Below are 12,471 nucleotides of genomic sequence, written 5' to 3' on the forward strand. Positions count from 1 at the left end.
CGTGATAAAGCCAAGGCCGTCAAGGAATGGATTCGAGACATTAAAGAAAAGGGAGAACGGATCATTGAAGATGTGAAGGAAATGGCCCACCACTGAGAGACCATTCACGTCAAGATGTTTGAAGTGAAGAGGGAATGTTTCAAGGTCCATGAGGTGGTTGGTGTGATTCTTCCCCTCATAAGGGCTCCTTTCTGGACCCACACGCAAATTCCCACATTGCCTACCATCCTGGATCCCTATGATATCAGCACTTTCAAGGAGTGGTACTAGACTGCCAACATGAAAAATGATACGAAAGATACCATTAATAAAGAGCAAGAGGAGTGCGAGGAAATTTTGTCAAACATGAGGGATCTTGGTGGAAAGATCCTCAGATCAATGGTCCTTGGCTGGAAGAATACCATGTCCGATAATGAAGTACAACCAAGATGGGAGGATAGGCTGAGAATTGATAAGGTAGCATACTCCATAGAGGACCTCGAATTTGCCAGTGGTCTGCATGCGGACATATTAAGTTTTGAGGCTCATCAATCCGACTAGAAGGATGGATTGAAACATGTAGATAGAAACCTAAAGGGTATGCAATACAAAATACGCCATCCTCCTATGCCCCCAAGCATGGTGTTGTTCCAACTATGCATCAGATTTCAGGATTACGTTCAAGCAGAGCGTACAGCAGGTCGGGACATCTGGAAGGAGTATTTGCACGGCGAGGCTGAATTTTTGGAAAAAGGGTCCACAGCAGAGAAAGAAAAAGTGCTTTCCTAAAGTATATGTTCCTTTTTAAATCTTAAAATGCACTTTTTCAGACATAAAGTTCTTTCCTGACTACCAAAGCTGTTGTAAATTTTGAGCTCCGTGCATGTGCACTTTTTGGAGCACTTTTATTGGGTAGTTATTGATTACCTTTTTGGTAGTTATTGTTTCCCCCTTTTGTTGTTGTTGATATTTTGCCTCCCATTTATGGGTATGGACAGTTTTGATAGAGGATGAATCTGGCCCACTTGTCTAAGTTTAATCTTGGTTGTTCATCCGTTTTGAGAACTCTATATAAAGGAGTTAGTTTCTCCTTTATTTCAGGCAAAAAGTTAAAGATTGTTGCAAAAACTCTCGCAAAATATATATAGAATTTAATGGATGTTAAAGCTGTGTCTTTTTTACTGTGAGTGCATGGTCCTCTTCTCCATCTATTTTATATTTCTGCAACTGTATTTATTTTCGGACAGTTTATTTATGCATGTATTTGATGGAAATCTTGGTTCATACCATTAGGAAATAGTTGATTATTATTCCCTCTGCATGGTTAGTTTGAGCCCATTTTTGTGCTAAGTTCGGTTATTAGATTTGGATGAATGGGTGTAAGAGTCCATCGTTTGTATTTAGTAGCTTGAAAATTCAAAATCCCTAGATGATTGCACTGGTTTTTACCTAATTGTGCTAATTAGCTGGCAAAGTAATTTCTAGTTATTTTAAGACTTCCGTCTATGTGTTCAAATATGTTGTCTTAGTTAAATTAGCTAGCTGTTCTTATTTACTCTTTATCCTTATCCCCCACTTTTTTTCCCTCTTTTATTAAAAGAAGCCCGCAAGTCAAGCTGAAGTAGCATCAATTAGAAGCAAATTGGATGAAATAGGAATCTAAGATTCTAGGGAACCTGTGCGAAACCAATAACGTCGAACCGTAAGTCCCCTTTGGGTTTCCAGCAAAACACATCAACTACTAAGCTATCCTGCAGTCAAGACCTGACAACCAAAACATTGAGGTCATCCCCATTGATCAATTTAACACAGCATTAGGGATTCCCTTATCTCAAGAGAGGATAGGATACTTAGCATTCTATTCTGCGTTGGCCGGATGAGGTCGTAGTTCCGCAACTTTAGACACGTCAACAAACATCAACTAATGTTTGTCCAAAAAACTACAATGGGTTACATTACTGAACAGCCAAAACAATAAAAATGAACCCAGCAACCAAAGGATGTGAATTTTTTGTGTATGTTCTATTTCAAGCTCCTAAAATAATTAAATAATAGTCAAAGGAATTCCATACAAATAAGTGAATGTGTTCAAAATAAATAATGAATACTAGACCAATCCTGAATACAACTAACCAGATATTGGAAGATTTACCAATGGGAGGGTAACAGTGTTGCCAAATGCACAAGCTGCAATGACAAGGGCATCGTTCTTGGCCAATTTAATATCTTCTGCAGTAAGATCTTCTATACTTGAGGGGTCATTTGAAGCATTAACTCGCTTTAGATAGGTATCCTTTCTTATGAATCTGATTGCTGCCTTACCCAACATTGCTCCCACAAATATCTGTTTTCTTCAACAAAAAATAATAAAATGACAGCACACAATTTTATAGATATCAAAAAACTTCTAATTTCTTTACATTGAAAAAATTAATCATAACAACGTCAAAGATATGGAAAATCATGTATTCATTAAATATTCAAAAAGAACTTACTTCAATTATACCAATAAATGGAATTATAAGAATATTTCCTTGATGTTGAAATGCAAGTGTTCTGGAGACCTACATGAAAGCAAGCGATTCTAACAAATTTTAATTGACAAAAAACTTTATATATAGCACGTAAAAAAGATGGAAGCAAACTAAATATCTCAAATATTTGCAGCGACTATTAATGTCTATATGGTAGATATGAACATGTCACATTGAGTTTGATAGTTTTACCTTTGACATAAGGAAGCAAGGTATTATTAAGCGAAAAGACACCTGCAAAAAGTGAAAAAAAAAATTTCAAGATGCAAGAACCTGTAAATTTTACTCTATGGCAAATGTGAATGATTATCTGAGTATGAAATTTTGAGACGAAAAATACTGAAGTTTGGTGGTTGGTTCAGCTCCAATAGAAACAAAATACTGTGGAATGATTCTTTTGTTAAAAAGCATTATATGGTGTAGCCCTACCCCAAGGGTATCCTTTATAAGGTTATTGAATATTAGGGTACACTGGAGTTATACCAACCACACTTTCTTGTCTTGTGCATTTCACCATATTTTAGTAGACAAATTTTAAACAATATATAAAAAATTCATTTCAACATCTGTATCCTCTCTGCTGAGCATGTATGAGATTTTATTTGGTTAATTTTGGGTATTTGCAACCAAGGAGACTGACTTACATTTGTCTTAGTGACTTGTAATCATGATCACATTTTAGCTTTCTTTGCAAATCCAAAGCAAATTTATGGTTCTACAAAGAGAACAGCTACATATTATGTTGCAACAAAATGCATCTATAATGTTTTAGATAATTTAATGAGGTAAGTATGGATATTATGATTGCAGATTATTTTAAAAGTTGAGCAAAGTGTGGCATCTTGCATCTATTGTGTATATTTCAATCACGGCCCAATTTTTGAGCTTTCTATTTGCATATAGAGAAAAATAAGGACTGCTAATGAAGTTTTTAACCAATTTGTAAAACATCTTGCACCAGACGGATTTTCTGTTCATTTTTTACGGTATTATAGCTTTTCTCACTGCCTATTTTTAACTCATTTGCCCAGAAAGTTGATGGGTAACAACAATGTCAATATTCTGACTTCCTTTCCATTAACTTCTTTATAGTTGTAATCACAATGATGGCATGTGTAGCTATCAATCTGTAATGTCCCCATGTTTAGCAATATTGATTTGTGAGCATTTTCCAGTTTCCAAGATTTTCCATATGTAGTTTGGTGTGTGTTGGGGACTCCTGCAAACTTCCAGGAGTGCTTTGGGTTGGTTAGCATTTAGCAATGACTTTGGTTCTTGGCAACGAGCTCAGTTAGCAATATAGATCAATATGACACTTTAAGAAGTGATTTTCAACACTTAAGGTGTTCTCCAAACTTCTTAAAGAAGCCATCTATTTTTGTCATCTAGTTGGCTCTAATAATCATCCTACATCTTCAATATCATCTCGGTCTGATCAAAGTTTGTTTCCGATGCAATTTTAATGTTTTTCGCAGCTTGGGTGAGCAATTGAGTTATTATTTAACTAATTCACTTAAGTTGTCTAATTTTGGGAAATATTAAAAGAACAACTTAGTGTAATAGCTCATTGGAAAGGTATTAAGTTGGACATCTAGGCTTGGGGGTCTTTTCTAATGAAAAGTAATATTTATTTTTCTAAAAGGTCTGTGAGAGGAAAAAGAGATTTATTATATTTTCAAATTGAGTATTTCTGTCCAAAAAGCTATATAAGGAGGTTGAGGGCTCATTTTGAAGAAGACTTGTCAATTCGATATCACTATGCTGTTAGAATGAACTTGAGTTCTTCCCAGGATTCTTGAGGATGAAAACCCTTTGGAGTAATTGGTTTCAAAGACGAAAACTCCTCAGATTTATTCATTTTTTTGAGATAGATGTCAGTGTGACTTCATTTAAGTTTTAGTATTGCTAGAGCTTGATGTGATAGATGGGTAATTGGACTTCTTTCTGTAGTTGGCATAAAATGAATATCATTATATTTGATAATATTTGTTATCTACCAATGTATTAATTGTTTGTATTAAGTGGGTTGTCACTCTTGGGTAGTTAATGTGTCAGTTGCTTGGTAGTTGTGTTCCTCTCGGCAACCGTTAGGTTCTTTAAATATGTTGTGTACTGCCCAGGAAGGTGGTATGGAATAGTCAAGTCAATTGTAATCCTTGGCCGACCATCTATGATCTTCTTCTCTGTAATAATTGCATGTGCGAATAAAGATATATTTTACTACCGTGTCTGGTATGCATTATCATTTGTATTATTATTTCTTTACAGAAGAGAAGGATGAGCACCCCATAGCTTTCATGAGCTCACCACTCAAGGATGCAGAGTTGAGGTATTACAATATAGAAAAGTAGGCCTATGCATTGGTGAAGGCTATGAAAAAATCCAGACACTACATCCTGAGGAGTAAAGTCTTTGCCATCGTTCCCGATACAGTTGTTAAAACACCCCTGATGCAGAATGAGCTAGGGGAGAGAAGAGGAAAGTGGGTCGCCACTATCCAGGAATATGATGTTGAATTACAGCCAATGAAGCTAGTCTGTGGGCAAGCTTTAACTTGGCCATTGAAGGACCCGGCCTAGTACAACAAACGTATGTATTGATCGACACCTCCCCAAAGGAGTGGTATTATGATATCACTTCATACCTATTAAATCACAAGTATCCTACACAAATGAATCCAGCACAGAAACGAGCTGTCAGGCTTAAGTGCCAACGCTATATGCTTCAAGAGTCAATGCTTTACAGAAAGAATCACGAAGGAATCTGTCTGAGGTGTGTTGGAAAAGATGAAGCCAAAAGAATTATAGATCATTTTCACTCTAAATTTGGAACAGGCCACGGAGGAAGTCAGGCAACAGCTTACCAAATTCTAAGGGTACTATTGGCCCTCTGTTTTCAAAGATACATATGAGCATGTCAAAACTTGTCACACCTGCCAAGTTACTGCAATTCGTGAAAAGAATCCTGCTATGCCACTTCAACCAATCACAGAATTGAGGCCATTCGCAATGTGGGGACTTGATTTCATCGGTATGATAAATCCACCTTCATCGGCATAACATAGATACATTTTGACTGCAACTGACTACTACACCAGATGGTTTGAAGCCCAAGCATTAAAGAATTGCACGACAAATGTGGTGATCAAATTCTTAGAAGAGAACATTATCACTAGGTTCAGTTGTCCTAATGCTTTAGTGTGTGATAATGGTTTTGCTTCACTTCTCTAAAGTTTTCCAACTGGGCATTCGACTACGGGATCACCTTGAAGTTTTCATCAAATTATTATTCCCAGGGTAATGGGTTGGCAAAGTCAACAAATAAGAATTTGCTTAATGTAGTTAAGAAATTGTTGGAAAAGAATCCAAGAGACTGGCATACCCATCTTAGGTTTGCTCTATGGGCAGACAAAACAAGAGCTAAGAAGTCATTGGGAACCTCCCCATATCACTTAGTTTATGGACAAGACCCAGTCTTTCCCATTCAATTGAGGATCCCAACATTGAAGTTCATGCAAGAATACTTGGATCCAGAAGATAGAGTTCAAATTAGTCTTTCACAACTATTACTATTGGAAGAACAGAGAGACCAAGCTCTCGAAAATTTTGCCAAACATCAAGGGGTTGTCAAACAATGGTTTAAAGCTATCAGATTTAAACAATGGTTTGACAAACGTGCTACAACTAAGTCCTTTAAGATCTCTGATCTAGTCCTTTATCGGGACAAAGCCCATGAACGGAGGGGAGATCATGACAATTTTGACAACCTATGGAAGGGATCGTACCAGATTTCTGAGATACTGGAGGAGAATGCATTTAAACTAAAAACATTGAAAGGAGAGGACGTCTCGTTGCCCGTCAACAAGCAATTTCTGAAACGTTATTTCCTACCCTGAGTTCCTTGCTAGGACTCGTTTGTACATTGTTAGAATAGGGTCCTTAGATTAGTTGTCTTTGTTTTCTTAGATTAGTTGTCTTTTTTTTCTTAGATTAGTTGTCTTTCCTATCTTGTTTCGCTTTCAATAAGAGGGATGCAGTTGACAAGAAAGGTGATGTTATTTCCACGCACTATTCTTCTGGTAAATGCTTGTGAAGAGTCTTCGAGTCCTAGATTAATTCTTTCTAAAGTATCTCAAAGTAAAAGATTAGTACTTGACTAGGAAGGGAGTCGTCTATTGTGTCTTGACATTGAATCTTATGATTATTATATCTTACCCACCTAATAAATTCTCTGAGTCATTATGGTTTCTTAGGTGAAGTCATGGCGAAACAACAAAAAATCACTAGAGGTCTTACTTCAGCACCACTATAATGCTCAAGCCCATGTGAGCTTCATTGCCTACAAGCAAGAATGTGGAAATATGTGAAAAGAAAAGAAAATCAAAAGGAGAAAAATGAAAAAAATGAGATCAAAATACTTGGCTTTGGGTGTGCGGAAATCTCTACAGGTGTAAACTCAAAAAGAAAAAAATAAATTGCCGGAAATAGAGAAATCTTCGTGAGATTATAGCAATAACCTCATCGGGGCTATGAAACACTCGCTAGCAGCGAGGCTCTATCCAAGGATGCTTTTGGAGTTATGACAAATTACGCAACTTGGCATGATGGAACCAAAGGGTCATCTTGTTCTTATGAGATGGAAATGAATGCATTTGCACACACTTGTAATTAAAGGATAAGGTGTCTTGATACAATTTAGGATTCCTCTTCCTTTTTGAGTACCTTTCTTAGCTGGCAGGTAAGATTGTTAAAATTAATCTGAGATTCCGGGTTTGGAATGGGTTTTATCTTAGGAATATTCAAGAACATTCACCATGTGGAGTTGCCAGATGTTGTGACCTTTTTCACACATCGCCCCATTGCAAATGGGGACCCTCCTTGCTTTTGATTTTTAGGGTTTTGTCAGAGCGTTGCAATTTCATGGCACCAAAGTCAGTGAGAGGTCGTCAACTTGAATAGGTGGTCATGATCGAAACAGTGTTTAGACACCATCAAAGTGCTTAGAGAGCCCAAAGGACGAAGAACGAATTGATTTGAGCCAAATTGGACAACTTTCTATTTTTGGAAAGTTTTCTTTTTCTGCTTTTTCCTATTTCTTAGGAAGTTTTTTTTGGTACTTTGGGACCGATCCCCAAAATGGCTATTTTTAGAAAGTTTTTACTATTTTTTAGGGAATCTTTTTTTTTTCTATTTTTGGAAAGGGGATCTAGGGTTTAGTTGGCTTGCTAAAGATCATGAAGTTTTGTGTCTCCAGGTTGAAAATAATGAGAAATTCTCATCAGAAATTCGAATTTGATTCAAAGGGCATCAATCTCCTAAATTTGTGGAGAGTTGAGGAGATTCGCAAGCATGATGAAGGAAATAATTTTCAAACTCCTAATCATGGCAAGGAAAAGTTTTCACAAAGTCCGATTTGAACAAGGAAAAGTTTTCATGAAATCCGCCATGGTAAGGAAAAGAATTTTGCTCAAACTCCGATCAGCAATGAGGAATGATTTTATGAGAGGAGGAAACATTCTCAAAAAGTCCAATTTTGAAGAGGAAAGGAGTTCTCAAAGTCCGCCCAGCCTTGGAAAGATTGTTGCTAAGTCCGATTTGCAAAGAGGAAACATTTTGCTCAACTCTGCCACAAACTAGGAAAGAAAACTGTCAAGTCCACCCAGCAGCAAGGAAAAGTTTTCACTGATAACTCAATGATGAACAATAAGTACCAAACCGGTATTGAGAGGGGGGGGTGAATCAGTACAGTCACAAAAACTTTTCCCGAACCGGTTTGACTGCAAACACTACAAATGTCTGATAGACAGTAAAGCCGGTCTGAAACAGAATGTAACCGGTAAGGCTAGGAATGACTGTAACAAGTGTTAATCGGTTAATCACTTAGTTTTCCACTCAACTTAATACTACACTTCCATTTCACCCTTATGCTTGAATAGGTAATCTATCATCAGAAATATAATAACAGCTAGCTCAGCATGATTTACCTTCAGACACAAATCACATAAATCATCACATGAAAAATACTACACATGACACACTGATTTTTCACGTGAAAACCCAACTGGGAAAAACCATGGTGGGGATGAATACCCACAAGCTGCTTTTGAACTCTTTAGAAGTCCGCTCTGTTAGGAGCCTAGTCCGGTTAAAGACTGTTACAACAGGTTCTGCTAGGAACCAATCCTGTTAGGGATCACCCGGTTAAGGGTTAAACCCTGTTAAAGGTTACCTTGTTAGAGGATTTCAAGAACTCAATTAGTTTGAGTCACCCTGTTAAAGGATTTACAGCAAGCTGATTAAAGCTACCCGATTAAGGGATTTTCCAACTGTTGAAGTGGTTAAAGATCAACAGGTATTACAATGATCTGATAATAGCACTCAATGCCTAATGCAAATCCACTTAAGTTCCTTCCTTCTGCACACACACAATGCAGGAATCAATCCTCTTATCTCATCTGGTCTGGCAAGAATCACGTATCTTTTCACTTAGATACACACACACCATTTGTCAACAACCTCAGAAAGAAACACAACATCGACCTTATAGGAAACAGATAGGTCGGTAACATAAACCCTAAACCCTAAACATTTAGGTTAAGCAATTCAGGCGGTTCAATCCTGGCCATTGAACACTTTGCATTTGAATACAAAAGTCTTGAACATATCCCAAGACATTCTCCGTCGTTCATTCTTCACCACTTTCATGGTGGCTTGTAACCCATCACACGTTCTCCACCATTTACAGAGATTTCGCATATTCCCGAGGTAGATAGGATCGATCTCCTTCATGCAAGATCCTTCACGCGCTCAAGCTGACGTGGCAACACAATCGGAACTTCATTACAATGCTAACTCATCACACAATGTCATCAGTTGAGTCACACGGGCTTGGAACACTTCAACCGGAAACCCTTAAGCTAAGACTACCAACCGGTAGTCATACCATATTAAGCCATACCAACCGGTTCTCTTGGACAAACATACCACTTCACCTATTGCTCAATATACCGGTTTATATCATTATACCAGTTCACTTTGCCAACTGTTTGGCTTCAATATACCTGTTCACTTCTTTGCACATATACCAGTTCACCACATTGTACCGGTTCACATTTCAGCATATTGCTGGTTCACTCTTCAATCATATTGACATCAATGACAACATAATATCATCATGTCAACATACTCAGCACAAATGCCAACATTCACAAAGTCTGATTTGAGAAGGAAGATAATCTTCAAGGTCCACCTTGATTAGGAAAATCATTCACCAAGTCTACCAACAAGAGGAAAATGTTTGGCAAAGTCCGCCTTGGAAGGGAAAAGACTTGACAAAGTCCGATTTGGATTGAGGGAAAGCTTTTAGCAAAGTCCGCCCTTATTGGGAAGGAATTTTGTAAAGTCCGATTTTTGAAGAGGAAAGATATCCTCAAAGTCCGATTTTGGCTAGGAAGGAAACTATTAAAATTCGCCAGCACTAGGAAAGATTTTCATGAAGTCCGATTTGGAGAGCAAAAGATTCCATCAAAACCAATTTTAGAAAGAAATATTGAGTTCAATTTTTTGAAAGAAAGAAGCTGAAGTTCGATTCATAAGTTAACTGAAAATTGAAATTAGAAACTTCCCAAGAAGGCTGAACTCAACAAGGAAACATGATCAACTCAACTTGTGACTAAGTTCAATGAATGTGGGAAGAATAGAAACAAGCTAAATTCAAATTTGGAAAGGCTGACTGGGTTTCTAAATGAAAAATTCGAACTCCTTGAAGGTTTTTCCTTTTAATGAATTAATCGTTCATTCTCTCATTCAAACATTTCGCATTTAGTAGAGCAAGGTATTTGGAGAGCAAAATATTTCAAATTTTCTAAGACCTTTTTTCAGAGTTTCAAGAACAGTTTGAAGGTTTCTAAGGCATTGATGGGGAGGCAAATTGAAGATTTTCAGACCCCAGCAACATTCTTTCCAACTTTTCTATCTAATTCTCAAGGTGATAGGGGTATTACAGTTTGTTTCCTTGCCTTTTGATGAGGATTCGAGGCATATTTGTGAAATTTTTAATCTGCTTTTCAAGTTTTTGGATGGAGTCTTCAAGGAAAATGAGTCTGATTTTCACAACTTGGTCAAATTTTCCCATCATTTTCCAATATTCAAGTCTGATTTTAACATTTATTTCACAGATTTTGGGACTAAGTTGTTCATTTTCAGGTTAATCGAGGACAAATTTCAGTCCCAAACCTTCAAATCAGTTTGAGTGTTTCAAGTTTCCCTAAAAGTTTTCCCAAATTCCTAAGTGCTTGCAGCCTGTTGAAAACTTAAATGTTGAGGGATTGGAGTGAAAACAACAAAAGTCAGAACTCATTTTATTGTCAAAACCTTCAAAATTCGAGCTTAAAGTTAGAATCCTAATTTAATCTCTTTTTGTTTTTGCAGATCATATATGACAGCAAAGGCGGGATCGTGAAGAAAAACACAAATGAAATTGCAAGCGAACAAGGACTCTCAACCTCAATCAAAAATGAATTCAAAATGTGGGAAAGTATTTCCATGGACTTCATCACTGGGTTGCCACGGGCTCAAGGGAAGGACAATATCTATGTGGTGGTGGACAGACTAACTAAGTTTGCTCATTTTTTTGCCATCACCAGCTCTTTTACAGCAGCTCAGGTTGCTGAAGTGTTCTTTTGAGAGGTGTTCAGGTTACATGGGTTACCAAAGAACATTGTGAGTGATAGGGACAGCAACTTCCTAAGTGCTTTTTGGCAGGAGATTTTCAGATTATGTGGTACTATGCTCACTCGAAGCACAAGTTATCACCCACAAACTGATGGGCAGACCGAGATAGTGAATAAGTGGTTGGAAGGATATCTTAGAAACTATGTCTCGGAGCAGCAGAATGCATGGGTGAGATGGCTTCACCTGGGAGAGTATTGCTACAATTCTTCCTATCACATGTCCATCTGGATGTCACCATTCATGGCACTGTATGGTTATGAAGCTCCTAGCTTCGCTGACTTAGTATTTGGTGATAGCAGAACCCCTCAGGCGAAGGATATGATGCAACAGAGTCAAGATATTCTGAGGATTCTGAGAGACAATCTCCAGCATGCACAAAATCAGCAGAAGTTGTATGCTGATCAGCAGCGAATAGAGCGCACCTTTGAGGTGGGCGACATGGTTTACTTGAGGCTCCAACCCTACAGACAGTCTACTCTCAAGAAGAGTGTGCTTGAGAAATTGAAGCCACGATTCTATGGGCCTTTCAGAGTCAGCAAAAGAATTGGAGAAGTGGCGTATGAGCTGGAATTACCGGCAAGCAGCAGGATTCATAATGTATTTCATGTGTCACGCCTCAAGAAGGCTTTGGGACACAATGTTGTTGCTTCAGCTGAGTTACCCCCACTTGATGAGGAGGGAGAGCTATTTTTGGTTCCTGAAGCTATCCTTGATTTCAGGGAACGTTCTTTGAGGAGAAGGGTGATCAAGGAATATTTGATCAAATGGAAAAATTTGCCAGCAAAGGATGCTACATGGGAAAATGAGGAAATTTTACTGCATCCAGCCTTACAGTTGCTTGAGGACAAGCAATTTTGGGGAGGGTGGACTGTAATGTCCCCTTCTCAATGATATACTTCCAGGGGTCCATTGGCCTATTCCTAAGACCCGTAGGCTATGTGGAATGAAGAATTAGGATTTCAAACATTGATGAGGCGAGAACTTACTATTTTTAGTAAGTTAGGGGTTGGTTGTTTTGATGATATTGTCCTACTGAGCTTTCCATGCTCTTTCACTGGGTGCAAAGATCATTCTTTTCAGAGCAGTAGTTCATGACTTAATATTTTTAGTAAGTGGCAGTATGGAGTATTTCTATTTTTGGCAGTGGACAGGGTCCTGGTCTTGCAGCAGTTCTTTCCTCTTCTTCACTCCGCTTCATCCTGGTTTCTGTTAATGATCAGTATGGG

General features: G+C 37.9%; 1 protein-coding gene across 1 annotated transcript in view; it reads right to left on the bottom strand.

Annotated features, from left to right (window-relative positions):
- The window catches only part of LOC131062829 (uncharacterized), a 210,833-nt gene that overhangs the window by 75,485 nt on the left and 122,877 nt on the right, over nucleotides 1–12,471 (bottom strand). Inside the window, exons 3-5 of the mRNA XM_057996571.1 lie at nucleotides 2,706–2,747; nucleotides 2,475–2,543; nucleotides 2,132–2,323 (exon numbers count right to left, since the gene is read on the bottom strand). Of these exons, the coding sequence (XP_057852554.1) occupies nucleotides 2,132–2,323; nucleotides 2,475–2,543; nucleotides 2,706–2,747 (303 nt within the window). The remainder of the gene's footprint in view (nucleotides 1–2,131; nucleotides 2,324–2,474; nucleotides 2,544–2,705; nucleotides 2,748–12,471) is intronic.

This window comes from Cryptomeria japonica, chromosome 10 (assembly GCF_030272615.1).
Source record: "Cryptomeria japonica chromosome 10, Sugi_1.0, whole genome shotgun sequence".
Taxonomy (NCBI): Eukaryota; Viridiplantae; Streptophyta; class Pinopsida; order Cupressales; family Cupressaceae; genus Cryptomeria; species Cryptomeria japonica.